Source organism: Planococcus citri, chromosome 1, assembly GCF_950023065.1.
Source record: "Planococcus citri chromosome 1, ihPlaCitr1.1, whole genome shotgun sequence".
Taxonomy (NCBI): Eukaryota; Metazoa; Arthropoda; class Insecta; order Hemiptera; family Pseudococcidae; genus Planococcus; species Planococcus citri.
In genome coordinates this window covers 69,937,039-69,960,742 of record NC_088677.1, presented here as the reverse complement: position 1 = coordinate 69,960,742, position 23,704 = coordinate 69,937,039, and the positions used below count along the sequence as shown (strand labels likewise).

The following is a 23,704-nucleotide window of genomic DNA, read 5'->3' as shown; positions in this document are numbered from 1 at the left end:
AAACTAATACTTGAAACAGGTCAAATAAAACGACACCTATAGTCACACATTAATTCAATGTATATTGAAGCTAATTTTTCAATTTGTTGGAAAATCCAAATCACATGATGTCAACCATTGATACTCGTATATTAGAGGAGGGGAAGGAAATTGCAAACAGGGGCAAAGTGCATTTCTGTCTTGAATTTAGAACATGGATTCCCAAAATCCATCGAAACCAAGCCCAAAAATGACTCAAAACTATAGACCTCAGAAATTTTAAAACCATTGGAAAACTCAGCAGTCACATTCCTTCATAATCTTCACTTCTGCCAAATTCATAAAAAAAATTAATAATCGCAAGCCTTATCAAAAAAAAACCCTACACACAGCACGCAACATTGTAACACCATAAACTCCCCTTTCTCCACCCTCTCTACATTGTAAAAGGTTACAAGGGTGTTCAAGAGCGAATTAGTCGTGGCTCGTTGTTTCAAACTACCACCGACGCGATATACGAGTACCTATAGCTTAAGCAGCTATTTCTCCGGAACACATGCTTTGTGCAGAAGAGAAATACGCGACCCGCACGCCATTTCCTTTCTCTTTTGTTACTCGGTCACGATCGATCAGCTGTGAATCTGTAATATTTTTGACGGTTTTGGATTTTTACCAGCTTAAGCCCCAGCAGATGTACGACGCGTGCTAAAACACACAAAATCTACCCATCACGTATCCTGAGCTGCCTGATAACCTAAACCTTTGTATTCATTTACTGGCAATACAAGCTGGAGGCGTTGTAAAATACAATTTTCAGTTTACTTCAGTCGACTGTCTAGATATTATAACTTCGCATGCGATAGGCCTATTCCATAGTTTTTTAAAACGTTGGATAAGGTGTTAAAATCGGTCAAAAGAAACGTTACACGTTATTTTGATCGATATAAATACTACAAGTTGAAAGGATAAGTACAACATTAAACGGTAGGGTACTCTTGTTTGATGTTATATGTAGTTTCAAAAAATAAACGCGAAATTTCAATTTAAATTACTATACCTACTACCTAGGTTAGTTTACAACACATTTGGAAATTGGAAATCAAATGGAAGTATAAATTTTGAAAGCAGGAAGTTACAGCTCGTAATGAGAATATTTTTTGATGTTTACGAAGGAGCTGCAAATTGTAAAAAATGAAAAAAGTGCTTTTACATATTTAAAGAAAATTCAAAAATGAATGAAAGTGAAGCAGGGAATCACTTGATCTGACATACTTTTAAGAGTTCAATGTAGCGAAAAGAACTCGTCTTGAAACCCCTGTAACCAAAATTTAAGATGCTCGAGTTCATCTAGGACTTTTAATAGGCAAATTTTTGAAAATTTGAAAAATTTGAAAAAACTGCCAACGTGACGAATTTTTAGCTCTTCGCAATAAGTACTTACATATTTTTGATTAGAAAAAAACAAAAAAACAAAAAAACTCTCCCAACTTGAAAACAACAGCTTTTGAACCACTCTCCAGCTCTCGGCAAGTTTTCAATGGGGGGGGGGGGATTTCAAAATCTGAAATAATTAAGTAAAAAAAACTGGTCACATTGAACAAAATATTACAAAAATCACTCAACATTTGGTTGTAAAATGACATGAAAATGATTGAAAATAATGAAAAATTGATCCAATATTACCAACACGAATAATATCTTGCAAAAATTGCACAAAGTATAAAACATACAGTAAAATCGACATAAAATAATGCAAAGTGAATAAACACCTGATGAAATTTCAATAAAATTGAGCATAAGTTGATAAAATACAAGTAGAGAATTATTAAAACACACTGAAACGCTTTAAAATCGATAAAAAATATAGTAATTAGGGCAAAAAATAACAAAATCACGTTAAGAGTGATGATTCTTTTCTTAGCTTGTGTTGTTTTTCAGAAAAATACTCAAAATTAACACGTATTTTTGAAAAACCACTTTTAAGATAGATGATTTTCTATCTGGCTAACGTTGTTTTCAAAAAAATACTCTCACAAACAAAAATTTTTTTAAAAAGTATCTTACAAGTTATAATTATTTATCTAGCGCCATCTTACGAGTTATAAAATTTAATTACAATCCTCCATCCAGCTAACGTTGTTTTTCAAAAAATATCGCCAGTTTTCTTTTTTCAAAAAATCAGCTTACGAGTAATGATTTTCCATCTAGTTAACGTTGTTTTTAGGAAACTGTTTAAAATAAATATGGGACTCGCACTCAATTTATTCAAAAAAAAAAAAGTAATAAGTAACCAAAAAATCTTGAAAAAGTAACCAAAAAGTAACAAAAGAAGTGACAAAAAGCGAGCAAAAGATTTTAATAAACAAAAAAAAAACACACACAGAACATTACAAATTGAAATGTCTGGTTTTCAATTCTAGAAAGTTGAAACAATTTTGAAACTCTTTGACAAACAAAAACAATTCTTGGAAAAATAAAGTGAAACTTGACAATTTTAACAAAAGGAAGGGTTGTTTGGAAATTTCTAGTAAAAAAGATGCACTTTGAAATTTTTTTGAAAAGAAATGAGATTTTTTGGAATTTAAAAAAAAAACGAAGACAATTTTTAGCAATTTTGTTTTAATTGCTAGAATTTATTCAAAAATAAAAAATTTGACAATTTCAGCAAAAATTGAAAATTAGACATTTCATGGAATTATTAGCCAAGAAATTACAATTTTTCATTTTTTTTCGGAATAAATGACTTTTTTCTGCAATTTTTGAAAAGAAATAAGATTTTTTGAAATTTAAAAAAAAACGACGACAATTTTTAGCAATTTTGTTTTAATTGCTAGAATTTATTCAAAAATCAAAAATTTGACAATTTCAGCAAAAATGAAAAATTAGTAATTTTATGGAATTATTAGCCAGGAAATTACAATTTTTCAATTTTTTTTTGTCGGAGTATGACTTTTTTCTGCAATTTTCAAGTAAAAGACAGACACTTCTTTGTAATAGGTAGACACATTTTTCTAATCATAATTGAGTGCTTATTTCCTTTAAGAGAACTTGTGCGCTGCTACCATAAAACACTTTAGAATAAGATTGGTTCCCACCCATGGACAAACAGTCTCCATCAATCAATAGGGTACATTTTACGTTTCTCAAGGTATAATTTCTACACAATGGCAAAATTCTGTGACAACACACACACACACAGAATCCTGCATAAAGGACCACTAATTTGACGAGCTGTAAAAGCGTCCCTACGATGTTTCATTTAATCCGTTCGTGAATATTTCACCTCATCATTTTCGGCACCTAAATTTCCTTATCGATACATCTTTTGCGTAAGACGTGAAATTCGAGCACCTACTTACGTCTTTAATGACGTCATCATATTTCGACGGGGAATTTTTAGATTGAAAATGAAAAAACGAGAGTAAATTACACACGATAGCGAAATAATATTCGACAAAATGTGTACCTACTCGTACACGAAACGATTGCATCAGAAAACGAAGATTTATAAATAATATCATTCGTATAAACGTTTCCTCTTGACATTCGCTTACACTTTTTCTATTTTTAAAACTTATCATAAAAAGTTGAATCATTTTGGCTAAAAGCTAATTTACAGTTGGAAAATATAATTTCACTGAAAATTAAATCTCATCAAGCAACTAGGGGCCGAAGGGAAGGCAAAAGAGGTGACTCCAAAAATCATCGATTCAATTTTAGTTCCAGTCTTTTATCCATTTTTTCCTTATCCTTTCTCACCCTTTCCCTTCATCCTCCTTTCATCTTTATTTTTTCTTCTCTACCAACAATTGAAGCACTCTCAGGATTGATTAATCATCTAAGAGGATAAGGTAAAAGTCACAGGACTCAAGACAGAAAAATAATGGTGCCATTACACCAGCACCTCTCCCAGCAGGTTCCCAATCCCAAGATTGGTTCAGTTAAGAGATCGACCATTGACACACAAGAGTGTATCATTCACCCCCCTCCCTCCCTTCCTTCCTTTCTTCCATCTTAAGGGTCAATCTCATACAAGAAAGTCTACATCTAGTTTCTTTTGTTCGTTTTTCTCTCCAACCCTCACCTTCTTAAGTCTCTCAACGCAAAAAAACCGACTCAAATGGATAATTTGGGTCGAAAAAAAAAATAACTACATTAACCTGCACAGTGCAGTGCACAGGCACACCTGAAAAAGAACCACGTTTTCTTTATACAATAAAATCAATCCTTCTGTCGAGACAGTAGAATATTCGAAGACAAACAGAGAGTTTCTTCAGTCGTCAACCTTTAAAGGTTCGTCATTATTTACCAAACGACCACTAATCCTCGTGAACTACCAATGCATTCTATTGAAATCACCCCACAATAAGCACACGAATAGCCTCCGAAACACGACACTAATTATTGTACACGTCGAGTCGTTGTATAGCGAAAAAAAAAAAAAAAAAAGGTACCTAATGAAAAGAACAAAACAAACATCAACGTCGCCAATTCTCTCATTTCGGACACCATTGTTATGATGAAGATGGATATTGCAAACGAGTTAGCTTCCACCGACGTCACAACACGAATATCCCAACTCCTATTTTCTCTCAAGTACTCATAGTTGGAAAAATCCACCCTAAATACAAGCTCCTGGTTTGTTTTACCATTAAGTATAGAGATTTCTAAATACGAGTAAAATATACAAATGAGATCTATACTTCGTATTCTTCAGTTTAGCTCACACTATGCACCTGATTAACCTGCGATGGTCGATAATCGTCATGCTTTCTCGCACACAGCATACAGAGGCGAACACCAAAAACCTCGAACCGGTTTATTGTTTTCTTTCGATTCGAGATGCAAAACTCGACCATTTCTAGATCCCTGCTTCGTCCTTGGAACGACCTCAGGGGTAGTCTCTGCTCACTGCTCACATCAGCTCACAAAAGGGAGGAATCGCATACACCAGCAGCAAGTTCACTTGCCTCGGATGAAATAGAGAGAGAGGAACCGGTAGCATAATAATTTATGGGATCAAGTTGAAGGTGTATTTATAAAATTCATTATCAAACACGAGTCAAAACAAAGGTTGCAATGTGATTAAATATGGTACGGTATTGCGTCAGGTTTTTTTTTCGCAAAGAATTCGCAATCGAATTTATCTTAATTAGAAGTCAATGGCGATTGATTACCGCCTGATATATTACCCATTGTGAAACGACAACGCAAAATTTTAAGCTTCCGCTTGCGCAAAAAGCTTCGTCGAGGTCGTTAACACTATCAAAAAGATGCTGCGATGATGGCACTTTTTTAACTACGTATTAAACTTTTTATAACGCTGCTGAGACAAGTTCGTTGACATTATTTCAATATGTACTATAAACGATGCGAACCACCCTGTAGGTAAAAAAGGGGATGGTTGGTAAGGTATTATTAATACTACACTATCTATGTTTTATTGAAAAGTAATGCTGGTCTGCGAACCGAACAGCTGATTTTAATCGACTTCAATGTAAACAGGCCCCAACAGAATGATTTACGAACACCGCACGTTGGTTTTTAATTTTTCATTCGATACATACATTATTTTTCAAATTAAAGATTAGTAATACTATAACATTTATAGTGAAATTTTTGCAATCCAGAGACCAATTTCGAAGGGTAATCTGTGCCTAATTATGCAAACGAATCAATTCACAGTCAATCCACCCTTCGTAATACCTATTAACACATCCAGGGAACGATTCAGGCCACCTATTAACCCTACACAAGTAACCAGACACCTCATGAATCACTTCAAGTCATAACAAGATAATACAATAATAAATTCTTATCGCTTTTCAACACTTATCTTACAAACAAGAAGACTCGGCTTGCAATAATAATACCTACGAACATTTAGCACATCGCGATGGAATAAAAGGGTTAATTCCCATCACAACTCTAGCCTATTTCAAGCATTTAATTATAATTACAATGTAAATCGTACGTAACATTGCCTATAAAAAAGCAATAAACCCTTCAAGGATATAGGCCTCTGACAACGGTCTTGAGAAAATTATTGAAAAATCGATCGAGATTATTCCTTGTTTACTCGATAATAATTTCACTCGGTGGAGTTTTGAAAATTTGGACTAGTATCAAAAATTTGCTACCACTAATGCCAATTTTTTTCAACCAATTGTGGGTCGATAACTTTTAAAAACTTGGCTACAGTACGAGTAATATTTACGTACATTTATGGGTCACTATTGTTACAATTAGACTCTTCTACGTTGAGTATGAGTACGTTTGAACGAGTGTAGAGTTAAAAATAATGAATAAAAATGCAATATTTACGTTTCGTTGATGAGATTGATGTCGAGGGTATAGCATTTGGCAATATCTACGTAAAAAATGTATAACATCTTATCCCTTGGATTGATGGGATGCATATAAGCGGCGGCCTTCACGTGTTGTTTATCTGACTTATCAACGACCGGAGTTGACATTTATTTTGGTTATTGGTCAATACATCTTTGTTGCTTTCGGGTTGGTTTTTATGTAGTTGACTGTAAAAAAAATATAAAGAATTCCTTTGTTAGAGATTAGGTACTCGAATCGTTCGATTACTGATAATGTGTTACAAATGTGAAAAGTAATACTAGATGAGGAATAGAAAGGTGATCGAGTTAAAATTAATAATAATATATTTGAATAAGAAACTCACTTTGAGAAGACACACAAGTGATGGTATCAGTTCATCACAATGATACATTACTGCGTAAAATGAACAGAACAACGAGTCGAAAAGAAAAATTACTTTGAAAGGATTTATCGCGAAACGAAACGATCGAATGGTAAGTAAACGAAACAGAATACTAATCACTACATGTTGGCGAAATTATAATAAAACTATGATACAATTAAATTTAATTATTATAAAAATGCATTATAATCAGCTGATATTACAACAAAATCGCGTTCGAACAACTCAGAGACTAGCAAGTAACACAAAACGAAGAAGAGGATGAACGATGATTATTGAGTTTGAGATGTGTTGCCAACGTAGCGACGCGAAAAGTAATCGAGTTCGAGCGTGGAAGGATTTAGTTCGATGAGATGCCGTTAGTAGTGCTTTTGTTTTATTGGAACTTGGAACTTGGAAGTTGAATTTGGTTGAATGGAAGAATATTTCGCATTAGGTAGAGAATATTTTAAATTCAAATAATTGATAATTGATTAGTACTTTGTACTTGTAGTAATTGATGGATTTTATTGTAGGCCAGCAGAGTAGAATGATTACTTAATTTGAAAAAATTATATAATAAATACGGTAGTATGATTTGCATTCAAGAATCAAGATCATGTCGCACAGATTCTGATCGTCCATCGATGAGCTCATGAAAGATGAAAAATATTGAAATGTTTGGAAAATTTATTCTTGGACATGATAAAAATATCTGTATTGAATCGAATATGAACAGTGAAAATTATTTGCAATGAATAGCTTCAAGTATTTATCTTTTTGACTAGGTACTTGTTTCAGTTGTTTCATATCAGTACCAAATCAATCGAATTACTTGAAAAGTCATTTCCATTTCGCTGCCTATAAATCGAGGTGACTTGAGCTAGTGTTTGATTTCTAAATTCTGTCCGTCTCTGTCTATTACCTTTACTCAAACGAAACATTTTTCATTCACAGGAAATGTAAATTCATCCCAGCAGAGACGGATTTAACACACAACAAAAAGAACAGTAGTCAGGTGGGCTCTTATAAAAAAATTGTATCCTTCCAAAAATTGAATGTACTACATTTTTCATCCATTCAGTATTGTAGAAGCGGTTCACTGGGAAAAAAAACAAAAAAACAAATCAAGTTTTTGAAAAACTTCAAATCTTCAAAATAAAAACAAAAAACCTACAAAAATTAGACCATTCTCTATTACTTCAGACATTTTTTTTCAAACGTCAGATAAAAAATAGCAAATTTTCCATAAGTGCATGAAAAAGTGTTTTCAACGCAATAAAGTGATTTGAAACTCTCAAAAAAATCAATAAAATCATTGAAAATTACCGATACAATTTCGATACAATTTAGCAAAAATTCATACAAGTGCAGGCATCGCAATTGAATTTTGAAAAAAAATAATGACTTTAATGACCTTTTTTCACCAAAAAAATGACTAAAAAATGACCTTAATATTTTCGATTTCTAGATGTTTAGACCCTATAGTTATCAACCAACACAATTCATTTTATTGGCTATGAACTGATAACATTTCAAGCTAAAAATACTCGTTATAACGCTCTTCAATTGATCAAAAAAAAAAAGAGCGTTATAAGCCAAAATGCGTTATAAGCAAAAGTCACGTTTTAACGCTGATGAGCGTAATACCGCGAATTCTCGTTTTAAAGCAAAAAGAGCGTAATAAAAGAAGTGAAAACGTGAACTTCATTTTGAATTTGAACAACTGTTCCAATTGAAAATGAAAAAAATCTGAAATTTTACTTTGATTTTGAGGTCTGCTATAAATAATAAATGAATATAGTAATGTCAGTTTTACAAAATTGTTTTCTGTGGTCAAAATTTTCAGAAAGCCTTGCATTCTTGTTCAAAATTATCCAAAAAACTAAAAAGTAATCAATATAGCTTACCAACGTTTTGAAAAAATTCACTTTTCAGTTTTTTTCTCAAGATTATGACAAAAAATTTAGAACTCTACTCTTTTGTAAAAATTCTAGATACTTAACTGCCTTTTTTGTAAGAATTGTAATCAAGCTTCTATTAAAGTTTGATAAGGTTATTGAAAAATCTTACTTTTTCTGGCCAAAATCGAAAGTAATTTTACTTGTTTGTATAACTGCAACTGTTGCAAAATTTTGCCATATAAGTTTTTTTTACTGTTTCTAAAATCAAAACTGTAAAAATTGCACAAAAAAACTGTTCTTGCGGCCGAAATTTTCAGAAAGTGAGAATTTTTTACATGAAAGTAAGCTTTTTTGTCACAAAAAATTGGTTTTACTATGTTGTCATAATCATTTTAAAAATGTGATTTTTCTTAAATTTTAGAGCGTTAAAACGCGATTTATAATCGCTCATGAGCATTATATCGCGAATAATTTTACATTGGTTTAAATGGGGTTGTCTAGGGACCAGAGAAAATCAGCGTTATAACCGAAAGCGTTATAACGAGCTTTTACTGTATTTTTATTTGGAATATTTTCATGAAACTAACAACTAATAGTAACATCAATTTCCATTAAAGTATAAAAATAGAAAAAAATGATGAAATATTTGGAATAACTGTTACATTTTTCTTTTTTTTTGTGTAAAATTAAAAAAAAAATTAAAGACGAGGGAAAACCATGAAAATAAGGACCTAAAAATGACTTTCTCGAAAAAAATGACTTTTAATGACCAAGATTGAAAAAAATGACCAAGTCATTATTAAAATGACCACTTGCGATGCCTGCAAGTGTCAAAAATTTTTTTGAATTCTATAAAATTACCAAAAAAAAAAATGAACAAAAACAACGCAATAAAATAAAAAAAATACCAAACAAATATTAGATTTCAGCAATTTAAAAAAAAAACCATCACAATAAGTAGGTAACTGAAAAGCCCCAAAAAAACTGCTGAAATTTCAATGAAAGTTGCCCAAAATGCAAGAAAAAGTGTTGAAAATGCGTCAAAATGATGTAAACACAACTAAAAATATGTACAATACATATATATATGTTTTATTACTGTTTTGCTGATTTCCACTTCATTTTCATGCGTTTTCAACGACTTATTCATGTATTTTTAACAATAATTGTCATTAAAATTTCATCATGGTTTATTGATTTCATTTTATGTTTTTTTTTCTCACAGTATTTTTGGCAAATTCATCTGCAATTTCACGTTTCAAGCTCAAATTTGATAATTTCTGGAAAATCAAGGTAAATCTAAATAGGTATATAGTAATACATACATTATAATGTGCTGATATTATTTTTTTTTCGGTCTTTTGAAATTAATATCAAGGTCTGAAAAATGAACTCCTCGCACCACAAATAATTACTCGAATCATAAATTTTTTCAAAATTTTACTCTTGTTTCGCAGCTCACTCATGACTAAGGCTAATTAGGTTTTTTTTCGTTTTTTTTTTCAAAATTGATAAATTTTAAGAAAATTATTGTTCATGTTGTTCAAAGTTTCCTTTGAATCAGGGTCAAAAAAATGAACTTTTCATTTCAAAAATAATGAACTTTATGACATTCAAATAATAAAATTGAAACAAATAACAAGTCATCACACTTTTATTAGACTTTTTCATCAGCCTTGCCAGTCTCACTCTCACCTCAAAACCTGCTTTTTTCTTCGGTCAGTCCTTTGAAGTTTGAACTTGAAGTTTCAGTATTTCAGATTCAGTTGAAGCTGTTGAAGTTGATTCATGCTTCGTTAGAATTTAATTGTAATCTACTGTAAGTTTTAGTTCAACTTGACTGAAAAATCTCCTAAGTCGTAAATAACTCTCACGCTCCCTCAAAAAAAGATTCTCAATTCAATTCACATTTACGATCATTCAAAATTCAAAAGGAAAATGAAATTCGAAAATAAAATTTCAAAAATGAAAAATAGGCAACCCCACGAATCCTACTCACACGAAAGAAACACATCATAACTTTTTTGTTTCGCAACTGATGCAACATTGACGTATACAGAAACACAATTTTTTTTTCAGTGGTAAAAATTCAACTTGGGTATGTAATTTTTCGCAAAATAAACGAATTTTTAGTAAAAACTGCCTCGTATAGTAAATTAATATTCGATAATTGCTTCTTCGAAAGAATACCATTGAACTTTTCTATCGTACCCAACTTCTAACCCCAATTTCCTCAGGTATTCCGGGGGTGATCAGCAGCATTTGAACTCGCATTGTTTTTCAAAAGACCTGAAATATCTACAAAATGGTAAGCTAAATGTTTCATTTGATAATCTACACTTCATACCATATTCTATCTTTATGTTCATTCGTTCGTACTAATCGATCTTGACGAACTGTTACAGTCTTTCGCCGAAAAGATCGGTGCTCTCATGGCAAGGCCCAACGATGATCTTGTAAACAAAGATGAAGTTCCATGGTGGCTGAAATATTCCGCTAGAGGATTAGGCACAGTTGGCGGAGGCCGTAAGTATCGAAAGAATAACTTGGGTTTACATTTCGGTGGATTTGTAAACGTCAATATGGTACTAGAGAGACTACCCCTCTAGATGAGTCGTTTAATGTGTTCCTTTTTCCGTTACAGTTGCTTTGTTTCTCGGTATATTCAATATTATCACTAGTTTTCTGACCTTTAGTTGCATTCTCGCTGGAATAATGCAAGCGTACGTGAATCAAGATACGTTATCGTTCAACTCGAACATATTCTAATTATACTTTTGATCCTACAGGATCGTCGCGTTTACAGTTCTTGCCATAGAGGCTCCTTGCTGTTGTATGTTCGTAGACTACGTTCAAGATGCCAGTAATTATGTCGAGAAACGCCCGTATTGGAATAGAGCAGCTTATTACATGCTGTACGTTCATAATACCTATATATTCAACGAACAATCTTATCTGGTACCTTGTTCGGTCAAACGATAACAAATTTCATTTCGCATTTTTCAGAGGAGCGTTGATACCATTCTTCATGTGTTTCTCGTTCAGCATATTCTTCGGTAGCGGTTTGATATTCGCGACTGGTGTTCTGTATGGAATGATGGCTCTGGGCAAAAAGTAAGTATACCGAATCGTGTACGTAATCCACGTGCACTAACACATGTGACGTACCAATCCACTTGAAAATTTAGTACTCGTAGCTCACTCCAACTCGAATCCCTCATTTTCGTAATGTCCGTTACGGTTATTTTAAAAACATTATGTATTAATCAGAGGAACCAGAGCAGATATGGCAGCTGCAGCCTCACCTACCGGACCTGCTCCTCAAGGGGAGCACAGCAGAACATTAATGGAAGATCCAGATGTATGGCGTCCAGCTTAAAAATTTACTGTACGAAGGTTTTACTATGAAAGATAATACTGCATGAGAGATTGCGCTTATCAGCATGATGGCTGCTGAGATACATAAATTATTATTCCGCTTTCCAAATATTAAGCTGATGAGCTCGTTCATCTCGCACGGTTATTCCCTGTTTTTATTTCGAAGCACGTCGCCTAGGTCCATAGCTAGCTCTTGCTGTATATGCGTAGCTCCCAATTCCCAATTAGCTATCAATTTGCAAGCTTCATACATAGTATCAATCACGCGTAGTTTATGCTACCAAATATATATTTGCTAGTTGCTTTTATACGATTGTTAGATTTTCGATGCCGCTATTTAGTTTAGCTTTTGTTTAGTTGGAGAAAAAACGATGAAATTCGCTTGATAATTAGGTATCTGTTGTGCGATGAGTTGAACAAATCTGCATGAAAATGATCATTTGTTCAGGTTCTTCGGTATTGCTGTGTTTTGATATCGTACGATTTGGATTTATTCGACGAATGTAAAGGCTGCTAAATGAAATCCTTACTATGTATAATTGTATATTTAATTTTGTATTACTGTAATGATCAAAATCTCTTACGAGACTGGTTTTAATCTCGGAGCCTAAGCTGAAGCCTATGCCATAGAATGTACTCAATAGATGAATATGGTTCCATTTATCGCTAAAAATTACCATTTCTCAAGGCTCGTACTTACTTTTTTCTCAATAAAAAAGTAACTTTAGAAACCAAAAAATTTACCAAACAGGGGCAAAACATAATATTTTTAATGCAAAAAATCTCAAAAAAAATTCAGTCGAACCTTCTACAATTATATTAAAAACTGAACATGGACTTTTGGAAATAATTGTCAAAGAAGTTGATTAAGTATTCAGCAAGTGCAATTTTTAGCAGAAAAGTGAGGATTTTGGGTAATTTTCGACAAAAAAACGAGACTAATAATTTTAGCAAAAGGCTTGGCTTTTAAAAATTTCTGTCAAAAAAAAACTTCTGCAATTTTCAGCAAAATAGTGAGATTTTTGTGCAACTTTTTTTGGTAATTTTTGGTAAAAAGAAAGTCTATGACAATTTATCAAGCAAAAAACAAAACTTTTAAGAAAAAAAGTGAAATTTTTTTCAATTTTTTAATAAAAGCATAATTTTATCAATTACAGCAAAAAGTATGGCTTTTTGAGGACTTTTGAGAATTTTTTGAAAAAGAATGAATTTTTATGTCATTTTAGGCGAAAACGAGACTATTTGAGCGATTATTAACCAAAGAGTGAGGCTGATAAGAAATTTTTTACTTTATAAAAAGTGGAAATTTTCCACAATTCTAGCCAAAATGCAAGACTGAAAATTTTAGCAAAGAAAGCCAGTCTTTAAGGAAATTATTAGAAAAAAGCGAGATTTGAAATTTTTGTTGAAGTGAGACTGTTTCAGTGTTGTAAAATTTTTTGGCATTAAATTCAGAAATTTTGGCAATCTTTGGCAAAAAAAAAAGTGAAAACTTTAAAAAAAAACAAAAATTTTTAGCAATTTTTTGTCAAGAATTTTTGAGAAAATGAAGGCTTTTTGGCGACTTTCAGCAAACACACGAGACTTTCGGCTGATTTTTGAATAGAAAGGGAGACTTTTTCAGAATTTTTTGTCAAAGGGCAAGAATGTTAATTAAGTAGGTAATTTTTGGAAAAAACTATACTTTTTGAACATTTTTTGACAAAAAGTGAGACTTATTTGAAATTTTTAGAAGTAACTTTTGGTTACTTTTTTAAAATTTTGTTTTTTTGCATTTTCAATTGAAAAACTTTTTGTTTTTGTTTTACTTTTTCTGCATGAAAATGCGTTGTCCAAGTTTTATACGTTTTTTTGGCTACTAAAGCTACTTTTTTTTGGAAAAAATTGACTACGAGCCGGGGGAACTTTATTACTTGAAAAGTAACCGAGTACGATCCCTGATTTTATTTCTCTTTGTCAATTTTTAAACACTTGTGTATTTTTCAGGGCTTCATCGGAGGAAATGCGAAACAACGCGGCTACCGTTTATTCCACCAACCAGCAATTCCCTCCAGCGGCGGCATCTAATTCGAATCTGGTCGAAGGTGCACAACCAGTTAGTTTTTCGAATCCGTTCGATAGTCGCGTCTAAGTCTTTAGCTTCTTTTATTTTTGTTTTTTCATCGTAATTCGAATTCGCATTTTTTTTTAAATTTTTGTTTCGAAATTATAACTTGTTACTGTGGATCGGTAAAATAATAGTCATAATCTAAGATATTAATTTATCCAGCTTTATACAATACTTATTTATCATTGTATAATAATTTATTTATATAAACAATGTATTTTTCTAAGGCCTAATTTTACGTTTGATAAGTTGCATTGTTCTCAGAGAACTTGAAGCAATTTTAAGTATTTGAAGAGTGATATTCCAAAACTCGCTTTGTCCATTTTCATCAAAGTTGGGTTTTCAGTGGTATCTGGTAGATGAAGTATCAACTCACATTCCTACATCATCAACCTACCAAAATGAGGTGTTAAACTCACCTAAACAGCCAATTCACTAAAAATTTTTAAAAAAATAATGTTCCAAAGCGCGCTTTGTCCATTTTTATTGAAATTTTTTTCAGCAGTATTTAGTGGATGAAATGTATACCTACACTCCTACATCATAAATCCACCCAAATAAAGTGCTAAACTCGCCTAAAAAGCCAATTTACCCGTTTAAAGGGAAACTGTTTTTCCTCTCTCCTGAAAAGTTGTGAAAATGGACAAAGCGAGTTTTGGAATATCACTCTTCATTTTTAGTACAATTCTTTACGTTGACGAATGTATTATCGTTGTTATATTGTTGTATTATTACAATATTGTTTTTTTTCCTTTTCCTCTTTCCTTCTCTCCTCGTGTGTGATTTCTTTATCTCCCTGGCGGTAATCAGGTCACGTATTTATTAGTTGAAGATTTTGTTATACTGCCTAAATATAAGGTAATTATTAATTATACGTACTAATAGGAGTATTTTGTTCCGAATGTTGCATAATTAACGGTCAAAATTTTTCATATCATTGTTATGTAATATTTTTATATCATTCCAGTTACACTTTCAAACGGATCGGGAGTTTCTACAGCGATCGTATCGATCCTGGTTAAGTTTTATGTATTTGTATTGTTGATAAGCTTGGGCTTTTCTTTTTTAGTTTTATATTTACGAATTAAATACATTGTAGAAATAGTCGAGCAGCATTCTCTATCGCTTATTATGTTGTCTCGTAAATAGAATATTTCGAAGAAAAAAATACGAGTAATCGAGTAGGCACTCTACCTACTCGATCAACATATTGGCATATTTTAGATAAAATTCTCTAACAATGTTCACTTTTATATACGTACGAGTTTTGAAAAAAATTATACCATCTATTCATGAGTCACATAATCGTATTTATATTTTCACCGATTCCAAAACGATACTCGTAATTGCACCTTCTTCTTTATGGATTTTTAATCGCTTTCAAATTAGTTAATTATATTTATATTCGGAAGAGGGATCTGATTGCGAGTAGTTTTTATTTACGAGACGTTCGCTATGTATTAATTATTGTAAGGCTTATAAGAGTTTTGATAACGGTAACCATTTATAAAAGTTTATGGAATAAGTAAAAGACTGAAAACTTTCCTCTTCAGAAAATAAAAACCACACGAGCGAATTTCTTGACGTCAATTGAGTAGATAATGGAAACTGCATTTAATTTTATTTAAAATGTGTGTATAGATTAGTAAAATCGAGTCACTTACTAAGTTCCTTTACTGTATTCCATCACTCTAATAGAGAGAATTTTACTACTTAATTATTTTTTTCCTTCTTGAATACGAGCAGCATTATGTAATAATATGTAATAACAGTTATGGTAGGTACTAGAATTATTTTTTATTTTATCTATGATCGCTCAGTTTTCATCGCGTAGGTAATATAATTTTGTTAAATAACCATCATTCCATACGCTAAGAATAAAATGCAATAGTATTTTACGATGTTTTATTTCTTGTCTTACATGATTAGTTCGTTTGGGAGTACGATGTAAGTTTTTGGTTGCAGTTGCGAAATTCGACGACATTTGCGAGCTCGTCGAGCTGATAAGATGATAATTTTTATAACGGATTCGAGGTGTATAAAATTGAAGTATTTAATAGATTTACTTTGGCGCAGTTGTTTGCTTTTTACGATGCTCGTAAGGTGCTATTATGGTGCTATAGTTTGGACGATTTGATGATGGTTTGCGAGTAACTGAAACTATATCAGGTATGTAGACTTTGAGGTGCCTGTCGAGTGGGTAAGCGAATGATAGAATGATGATGTAATGTAAACGTATTTTTATCAAAAAAAGAATTTTTTTTTTGAATAGTACCTAGTACGTTTAATCTGAGAGTGGTATTTCAAAGAATGACGGATAGTGGAAAATTACTAAGAGTAAATGAGAAATGAGAATAGTTGAAAGGCTATTCCGATAAGTGATAAGTAGTTGGTGAAAATAAATGAAATTAATGTTGCACATTATTTATAACTAACAATTTAGGCTTTCAAATGTGAGAAATCAATGATTCAGTATGAAATTATGAAGAGATATAATGATTAGATTGAATGGAGTGAATCACTTTGATCTCATGACATCAGATTTGGGTAATTATAATTTTCGATTACAGTTATCAGAGTCATTTTCTTGATTAACTCATTCTAGTCATTCTATAAGTAGGTACATGTTTATTTACAAAAAAAAAAAAAAAAAGACACCACGAGCTGAATAATTGAGATTTCAGATTAGCAAAATGTTATTCAACCAAATCAGGCTCTCATTCAATTTTTTTCTACTTGAATTGCTGATCGTGGAAAAAGAAGTAAAATATTTAAAAATAATTTTCGTGATCGTAACGAACAAAAAAAATTTATGTCATAATACATACGAGTATTAAGACGTTCAGTTTGAAAATTTTAGAAGCTACACAAAAATGTCAAGAGTTGACAAGAAACATTGAATAGGTAAGTCACGATCTTATTAACAAAAGAACGTTGAAATTTACAGTCCATTCTTTTCTTTCTTGACAAAACTTCGGCCAATTTTGCCAAAAGTGTCATAAATGATTTACCAGTACTAGTACACAAAATTGATGTCAATTTTTAGTTTAGAACTTGGGGAACAGAAAACTTTCACTGCGAACCCCTCTGGACCTATCTCTACACCAGGAAAAGTCACGTGAGCTCAAAGCTCTCAAACATTGGTCAGAGGCAATGAAAGAGAATTTTTATTCAAAATTGAAAATCAAGTAATAGGCAGATCTTGTAGAAGGGGGAAAATCGCGCGATTTTATACACTTTTTGTGCATAATCAATAGCAAAATAATAGCGATTAAAATTTAAATAAAAAAAAAAAAAACAACGAAAAAGCAATTTTTTTCTGATTTCAACAAATCAAAGTACATATAGTTGAACCTGTCATGGTAAAATTACATGGGGGTGATGCCAACTTGTAGTAGAAAATGTGGCGAACAAAAAACTTCCTCTACGAACCCCTCCTATCTCTTCACCAAAGAAAGTTACATGAGCTTAAAGCTTTCGATCTCTGAAATTCAACAGGTATAACATATCGACTATTTTTTATTCAAAATTGAAAATCAAGAAATGGATCTTGTAAAGGGTGAAAAATTAAAATTTAACAAAATTAGTTCCATAATTATACACTTTTTAATCATCTCAAAAAAAATGAAAAAGTACACTTTCCTTTTTCCTCCTATAACAAAACTTTCGCTAATTTTGGCAAAAGTGTCATGGCCGATTTGCACAAGACTGGTGCCAACATGTAGTCGAGAATATGGGGAGCAAAAAACTTCCTCTGCGAACCCCTCCTTTTTCTACACCAAAAAAAGTTACACGAGCTTTTAAAAATCTCACAGTTGTCAAGCTACATGGAAGAGACATTTCATTAAAAATTGAAAATTGAGCAAGTGATTTAGTTGAGGACGAATAATCTTACAAAATAGGTTCCATACACTTTTTACAAAACTTCAATGTTGGAGGCGTAATCATCGAAAATGAAATTTTAAAAAAATGAAAAAGTACACTTTCTTTTTTCCTCTTATGGCAAAACTGTCGCCAATTTTGGCAAAAGTGTCATGGCCGATTTGCACAGGACTGATATCAACTTGCAGTTTAGAACATGGAGAACAAAAAACTTCCCCTGCGAACTCCTGCTTTTTCTTCACCAAAGAAAGTTAAATAAGCTTAAAGCTTTGGAAATTCAGCAGATAGGTAACATGGATAATTTTTTATTCAAAATTGAAAATCAAGAAATGCATCTTGGAGAGGGTGAAAAATTTGACAACATCGATTCCATACACTTTTTAATCATCTCAAAAAAAAATGAAAAAGTACACTGCTTTTCCTTCATTCTCCAATAACAAAACTGTCCCTAATTTTGGCAAAAGTCACAAAACTGTCATGGCCGATTTGCACAAGACTGGTGCCAACTTGCAGTTTAGAATATGGAGAACAAAAAACTTCCTCTGCGAACCCCTCCTTTTTCTACATCAAAAAAAGTTACACGAGCTTGAAAAGCTCTCACAGTTGTCAAGCTGTATGAAAGAGAAATTTCATTCAAAATTAAAAAGTGACCAGTGGATTTAGTAGAGGACGGAAAATCTCACAAAATAGGTTCTATACACTTTTTACAAAACTTTAATGTTGGAGGCGTAATCATCGAAAATGAAAAAAAAAAAAAAGTAAAAGTACACTTTCTTTTTCCTCCTATAACGAAACTTTCGCAAATTTCGCCAAATGTGTCATGGCAAATTTGTACAAGACTGATGCCAACTTGTAGTTTAGAATATGGGCAACAAAAAACTTCCTCTGCGAACCCCTCTTTTTTGTACACCAAAAAAAGTTACATGGGCCCAAAAATTTTCAAATTTGATTCGTCTGTGAAGATGAAATTTAGGTAATTTATAAAAAAATAATCCTCTCATCAATATTATTGTATCCAGAGAATGAAAAATATCAATATTTTCGTTTTGAGCACTTGACTTCCCCATTTTTAAAATTGAAGGCATAGGTAAAGTACCTAATCAAAAATTTAAAAAAAATTGAACAAGTACTCATTTCCTTTCCTCCCATGATTAATATGTCATTTCTACTTGGGGATTCAATTCTTTGCCACATTCTTCTATCAATTTTTACTTTTTTCAAAATTATTGCCCCCAAATTTTTAAAATGAATTTTTAATTTTAAAAGATTCAAAAACTACGAGTACTAGGCACATGTAGGCTATCTGATAGAAAATTGAATTTTCCAGTGAATACACTGAAGATAAGAAAAAAATACACACAACTTAATTTTTAGGATTTTTCATCCTCTACAAGATCCACTAATCACGTTTCAATTTTAAAAAAATTTTCTCAGCGATATATCTCTGCAAAGTTCAAGAACTTCAAGCTCACATAACTTTTTTTGGTGAAGAGAAAGGAGGGGTTCGCAAAGGAAGTTTGTTGTTCCCCATATTCTAAACTACAAGTTGGCATCAGTCTTGAGCAAATCTGCCATGACACTTTTGCCAAAATAAAGTTTTGTCATAGGAGGAAAAAGGAAAGTGTACTTATTCATTGTGTTTTTAATAATTGTCACTTTCAATTCCAATATTGAAGTTATGTTAACAGTGTATAGAACTTATTTTGCAAGATTTTCCGTCTTCTACAAAATCCACTGCTCAATTCTCAATTTTGAATGAAATTTCACTTTTATACAGCTTGACAAATTTTAAGAGCTTTAAGCTCATGTAACTTTTTTCAGTGAAGAAAAATGAGGGGTTCGCAGAGGAAATTTTTTGTTCTCTGTGTTCTAAACCACAAGTTGACACCAGTCCTGTGCAAATCTGCCATGACACTTTTGGCAAAATTGGCGAAAGTTTTGTTACGGAAGGAAATAACGGTGTACTTTTTCTATTTTTTTTCGAGTTTCTTTTGTTGAGTAGGTTAGGTACACCTTTAATATTGAAGATGTGTAAAATGTATAATATGTAGAACCAATTTTGTGTGATTTTTTACCTTGTTCGATATTTACTAAGTGGGGTCCAAAAAAAGTCACATGGGCTCAAAAATTTTCAAATTATAAGGTAATGAAATAATTTCTTATCAATATTGTATCCAGAGGATGAAAAATACCAAAATTTACGTTCTGTGCGCACTTTCTGCCTATCTTTAAAATTGAAGGCATAAAGTAATCAAAAATTTAAAATAAAAATTGAACAAGTACACGTTTCCTCCCATGATTAATTTTCAAATTGCAATAGCTCCTTCATTTTCAATGATCATGAGTCAAAATGTTATGCACATGACATTTCAACTTTATGAATTCAATTCTTTCACCAACTTTTCAATTTTTTCAAAATTTTTGCCTCAGAATTTTTTTTTGAATAATTAATTTTAAAAGATTCAGAAACTACTGCATGAGTTTGATGGAAAATCGAATTTCCCAGTGAATAATGTTCCCTCCCCTTTTCACATATTTTCAAATTTTCTCAAGGGAGGAAAACGTTCACTTTTTAAATTTTTTTCGTTTTTCAAACATTACGCCTCCAATATTGAAGATAGGAAAAAAGCACAAAGAACTTCATTTGTAGGATTTTTTATTCTCTACAAGATCCACTAATCAATTTTCAATTTTGAACGAATTTTTTCAGCGATATATCTACTCAAAGTTGAAGAACTTTAAGCTCACAGAACTTTTTTTGGTGAAGAGAAAGGAGGGGTTCGCAGAGGAAGTTTTTTGTTCTCTGCATTCTAATCTACAAGTTGGCTTCAGTCTTGTGCTAATCTGCTATGACACTTTTGGCAAAATTAACGAAAGTTATGTCATAGGAGGAAAAAGGAAAGTGTACCTACTTTTTCATTTGGAATTTTAATTTATCATTTTTTATGATTAGGCTTCCAGTAGTGACGTTACGTAAAAAGTATGTAGAACCTATTTCGTGAGATTTTCCGTCCTCTACAAAATCCACTGCCCAATTTTCAATTTTGAATAAGATTTAGTTTACATTTTATACAAAGTGACCAACTATAAGAGCTTTAAGCTCATGTAACTTTTCTTGGTGTAAAGAAAGGAGGGGTTCGCAGAGGAAGTTTTTTGTTCTCTGCATTCTAAGCTACATGTTGGCATCAGTCTTGTGCAAATCTGCCATGACACTTTTGGCAAAATTGGAGACAGTTTTGCCATAGGAGGAAAAGGGGAAGTGTACTTTTTCATTTTTTTGAAATCATTCTTCATTTTCGATGAGTACTCCTCCAATATTGAAGTTATGCAAAAAGTATATAGAACCTATTTTGTAAGGTTTTTCTTCCTCTACAAAATCCACTGCTCAATTTTTAATTTTGAATGAAATTTCATTTCCATACAAATTGACTAACTTTAAGACCTCTAAGCTCGTATAACTTTTTTTAGTGAAGAAAAAGGAGGGGTTCGCAGAGGAAGTTTTTTGTTCCCCACATTCTAAACTACAAGTTGGTATCAGTTTTGTGCAAATCTGCCATGACAGTTTTGCCCAAATTGGCGAAAGTTTTGTCATAGGAGAAAAAAGGAAAGTGCACTTTTTCATTTTTGATGATTACACCTGCAATATTGAAGTTATGTAAAAAGTGTATAGAACCTATTTTGCAAGATTTTTCGTCTTCTACAAAATCCACTGCATAATTTTTATTTTTTAATGAATCTCATTTCCGTACAAATTGATCAGCTTGGAGGGCTTTAAGCTCGTGTAACTTTTCTTGGTGTAGAAAAAGGAGGGGTTCGCAGAGGACTTTTTTTGTTCGTCGCGTTCCAATCTACAATTTGGCATCAGTCTCATGTAAATCTGCCATGACACTTTTGTACAAAGAAGCTAAAGTTCTGTTACAGAAGGAAAAAACTGTGTACTTTTTCAATTTTTTTAAAAATTTCTTTTATTGTCAAGTACACCTTTAATATTGAAGATGGGTAAAATACTATATGTAGAACCAATTTTGTTTGATTTATCACCCTCTTCAAGATTTACTACAAGGGGGGGGGGGGGTCTGAAGAAAGGGGGTCTGAATCTTTCCACGCGGAAGTTTCTTGGATGATACTCCTACCCACCTATACCATGCAAATGTCAACTCGAAAGCTCTCGAGGACCATTTCACCCCTCTTAGAGCGCATACAATCTTTGACTTCAATTTGATTTAAGCGCCGTAAAAAGCACCATATGAAACAAAAAATTCAGATTTTGTTATTCAATAGGTAAGTATTTTATTTTTTCAGCACAGAAAATTAGTTTAAAGAAGTTGCTCCTATAAGATGATCTTGAAGAGAATTTCTAGGATCTAGGTAATTCAAAATTTTCAAAAAAGAGTAGGTAGGTCTAGGTACCTACTTAACTCGGAACATCAATTTTCAAAATCTTATTTTGTGAAAGCATTGCTCAATTTTGAACGGTCAAACTTCAGCTGATCATCATCACAGCGACGAAACTGAAATAAATTGCTGGTACATCGACCAATTGACATGTCATTTTTGGGACTCATGAAGAGATTGACCATTATGACCCTATAGAAAAATCGTGTATCTTGATTAATTACATTGAAATGAATGGACAACGTTCCTTGTTAAATATACCAAAAACCAATCAATAAATTCAGTAGTTCAACTATCGCAAAGCTATAAATAGGAGATGAAGAAGGTAATATGTACACATCAAAATCGTGAGTTTCAATATCTTCTCATCCATATTATGTATTTTCTGACTTTCACAAAATATCATCATCCATGCAATCACAGAGCACTATAAGCACCAGCATCCAGCAAATAATCTGGGAAAAACCCCCAGCCAAAAGACCTCCTTACGAAGTGACCCTTTCACTCATGTATGCAGAAATTAAACAATAAAAAATTAAAATCCCTCGAGCCATATCCAAATTAGTTACCACCAGTTTCATTATAATATAGGTAACAGAGATATTAATCTCGAACACATCGACTCGACGTCAACTATAGACCATAGATAAAGATACACAACCCACACGTCTTAAAAATACATTACCTCAAACGTACGGTATATGGTACGCATTTACATTCAGTGTCGATTTGATCAACACCGGTTCAATGAAGACTCGCGTTTATTTACTCGATAATTACCACCTCGCCTCTCAGGCTCGAGTAGGTAATTTTAACATTTGTATGCTAATTATTGTAATTCGACGCACCAACTCTTATAATAATAAAAATCACAAGCTGCGATGGCGATTTAAACGTGTTTTTTCACCACGCACAAGACGACCAAGAAGAAGAAGATGGAAGAGAGGGAAAAATCCAGAAATGAAAAAAACCAATAACACGTGCGTATGTACCTCAAGTGTGTACCAAAATACATCGCTAAATTAGTTGATCTGCTAAGCACGCAATCTGTTTAGGCCATTTTTACTCGCACAATAGAATACGTAATTAGAAGATAATTTTATTAATAGCTGCTAAATGAATTAACTAATTCCAGTGATAATCGACAGCTTTTATCATTAAAATAATATTGATAATGTCCCATTAATAAATGTAGGTTGCGGTTTGATGGGCGTTTATTTATCCTACTCCTTGGAATAGCGCATCGTGTAGGTAATATAAGTTGGTACTTGGGATGCCAGTTTATAAATAGAATATTTCGAATAGGTTAACTGGTTATTCGTGTCGATAAAATATGACAATCGGATA

General features: G+C 32.3%; 2 protein-coding genes across 7 annotated transcripts in view; one reads left to right on the top strand and one right to left on the bottom strand.

The window, feature by feature from the left end:
- Atg17 (autophagy-related 17) overlaps positions 1–6,959 on the bottom strand; it is a 52,092-nt gene extending 45,133 nt beyond the window's left edge. For all 5 annotated transcript variants that reach the window (XM_065351648.1, XM_065351814.1, XM_065351892.1 and 2 more), the window contains exons 1-2: positions 6,674–6,959; positions 6,304–6,515 (exon numbers count right to left, since the gene is read on the bottom strand). In XM_065351648.1, coding sequence (XP_065207720.1) covers positions 6,304–6,455 — 152 coding nt within the window. In that variant the 5' untranslated portion in view covers positions 6,456–6,515; positions 6,674–6,959. The remainder of the gene's footprint in view (positions 1–6,303; positions 6,516–6,673) is intronic.
- A 3,683-nt stretch (positions 6,960–10,642) lies between these two features.
- On the top strand, positions 10,643–15,978 carry fwe (Calcium channel fwe). Of its 2 annotated transcripts, XM_065350670.1 has the most exons (7): positions 10,643–10,903; positions 11,001–11,121; positions 11,240–11,318; positions 11,385–11,510; positions 11,602–11,709; positions 11,866–11,983; positions 13,960–14,192. In XM_065350670.1, the coding sequence occupies exons 1-6, from the start codon at positions 10,901–10,903 to the stop codon at positions 11,972–11,974; spliced, it is 546 nt and encodes a 181-aa protein (XP_065206742.1). In that variant the 5' UTR covers positions 10,643–10,900; the 3' UTR covers positions 11,975–11,983; positions 13,960–14,192. The 2 variants fall into 2 exon arrangements, with proteins under 2 accessions (XP_065206742.1, XP_065206659.1); XM_065350587.1 differs by lacking the exon at positions 11,866–11,983 and having other exon boundaries at positions 10,644–10,903; positions 13,960–15,978.
- Positions 15,979–23,704: the final 7,726 nt, after the last annotated feature.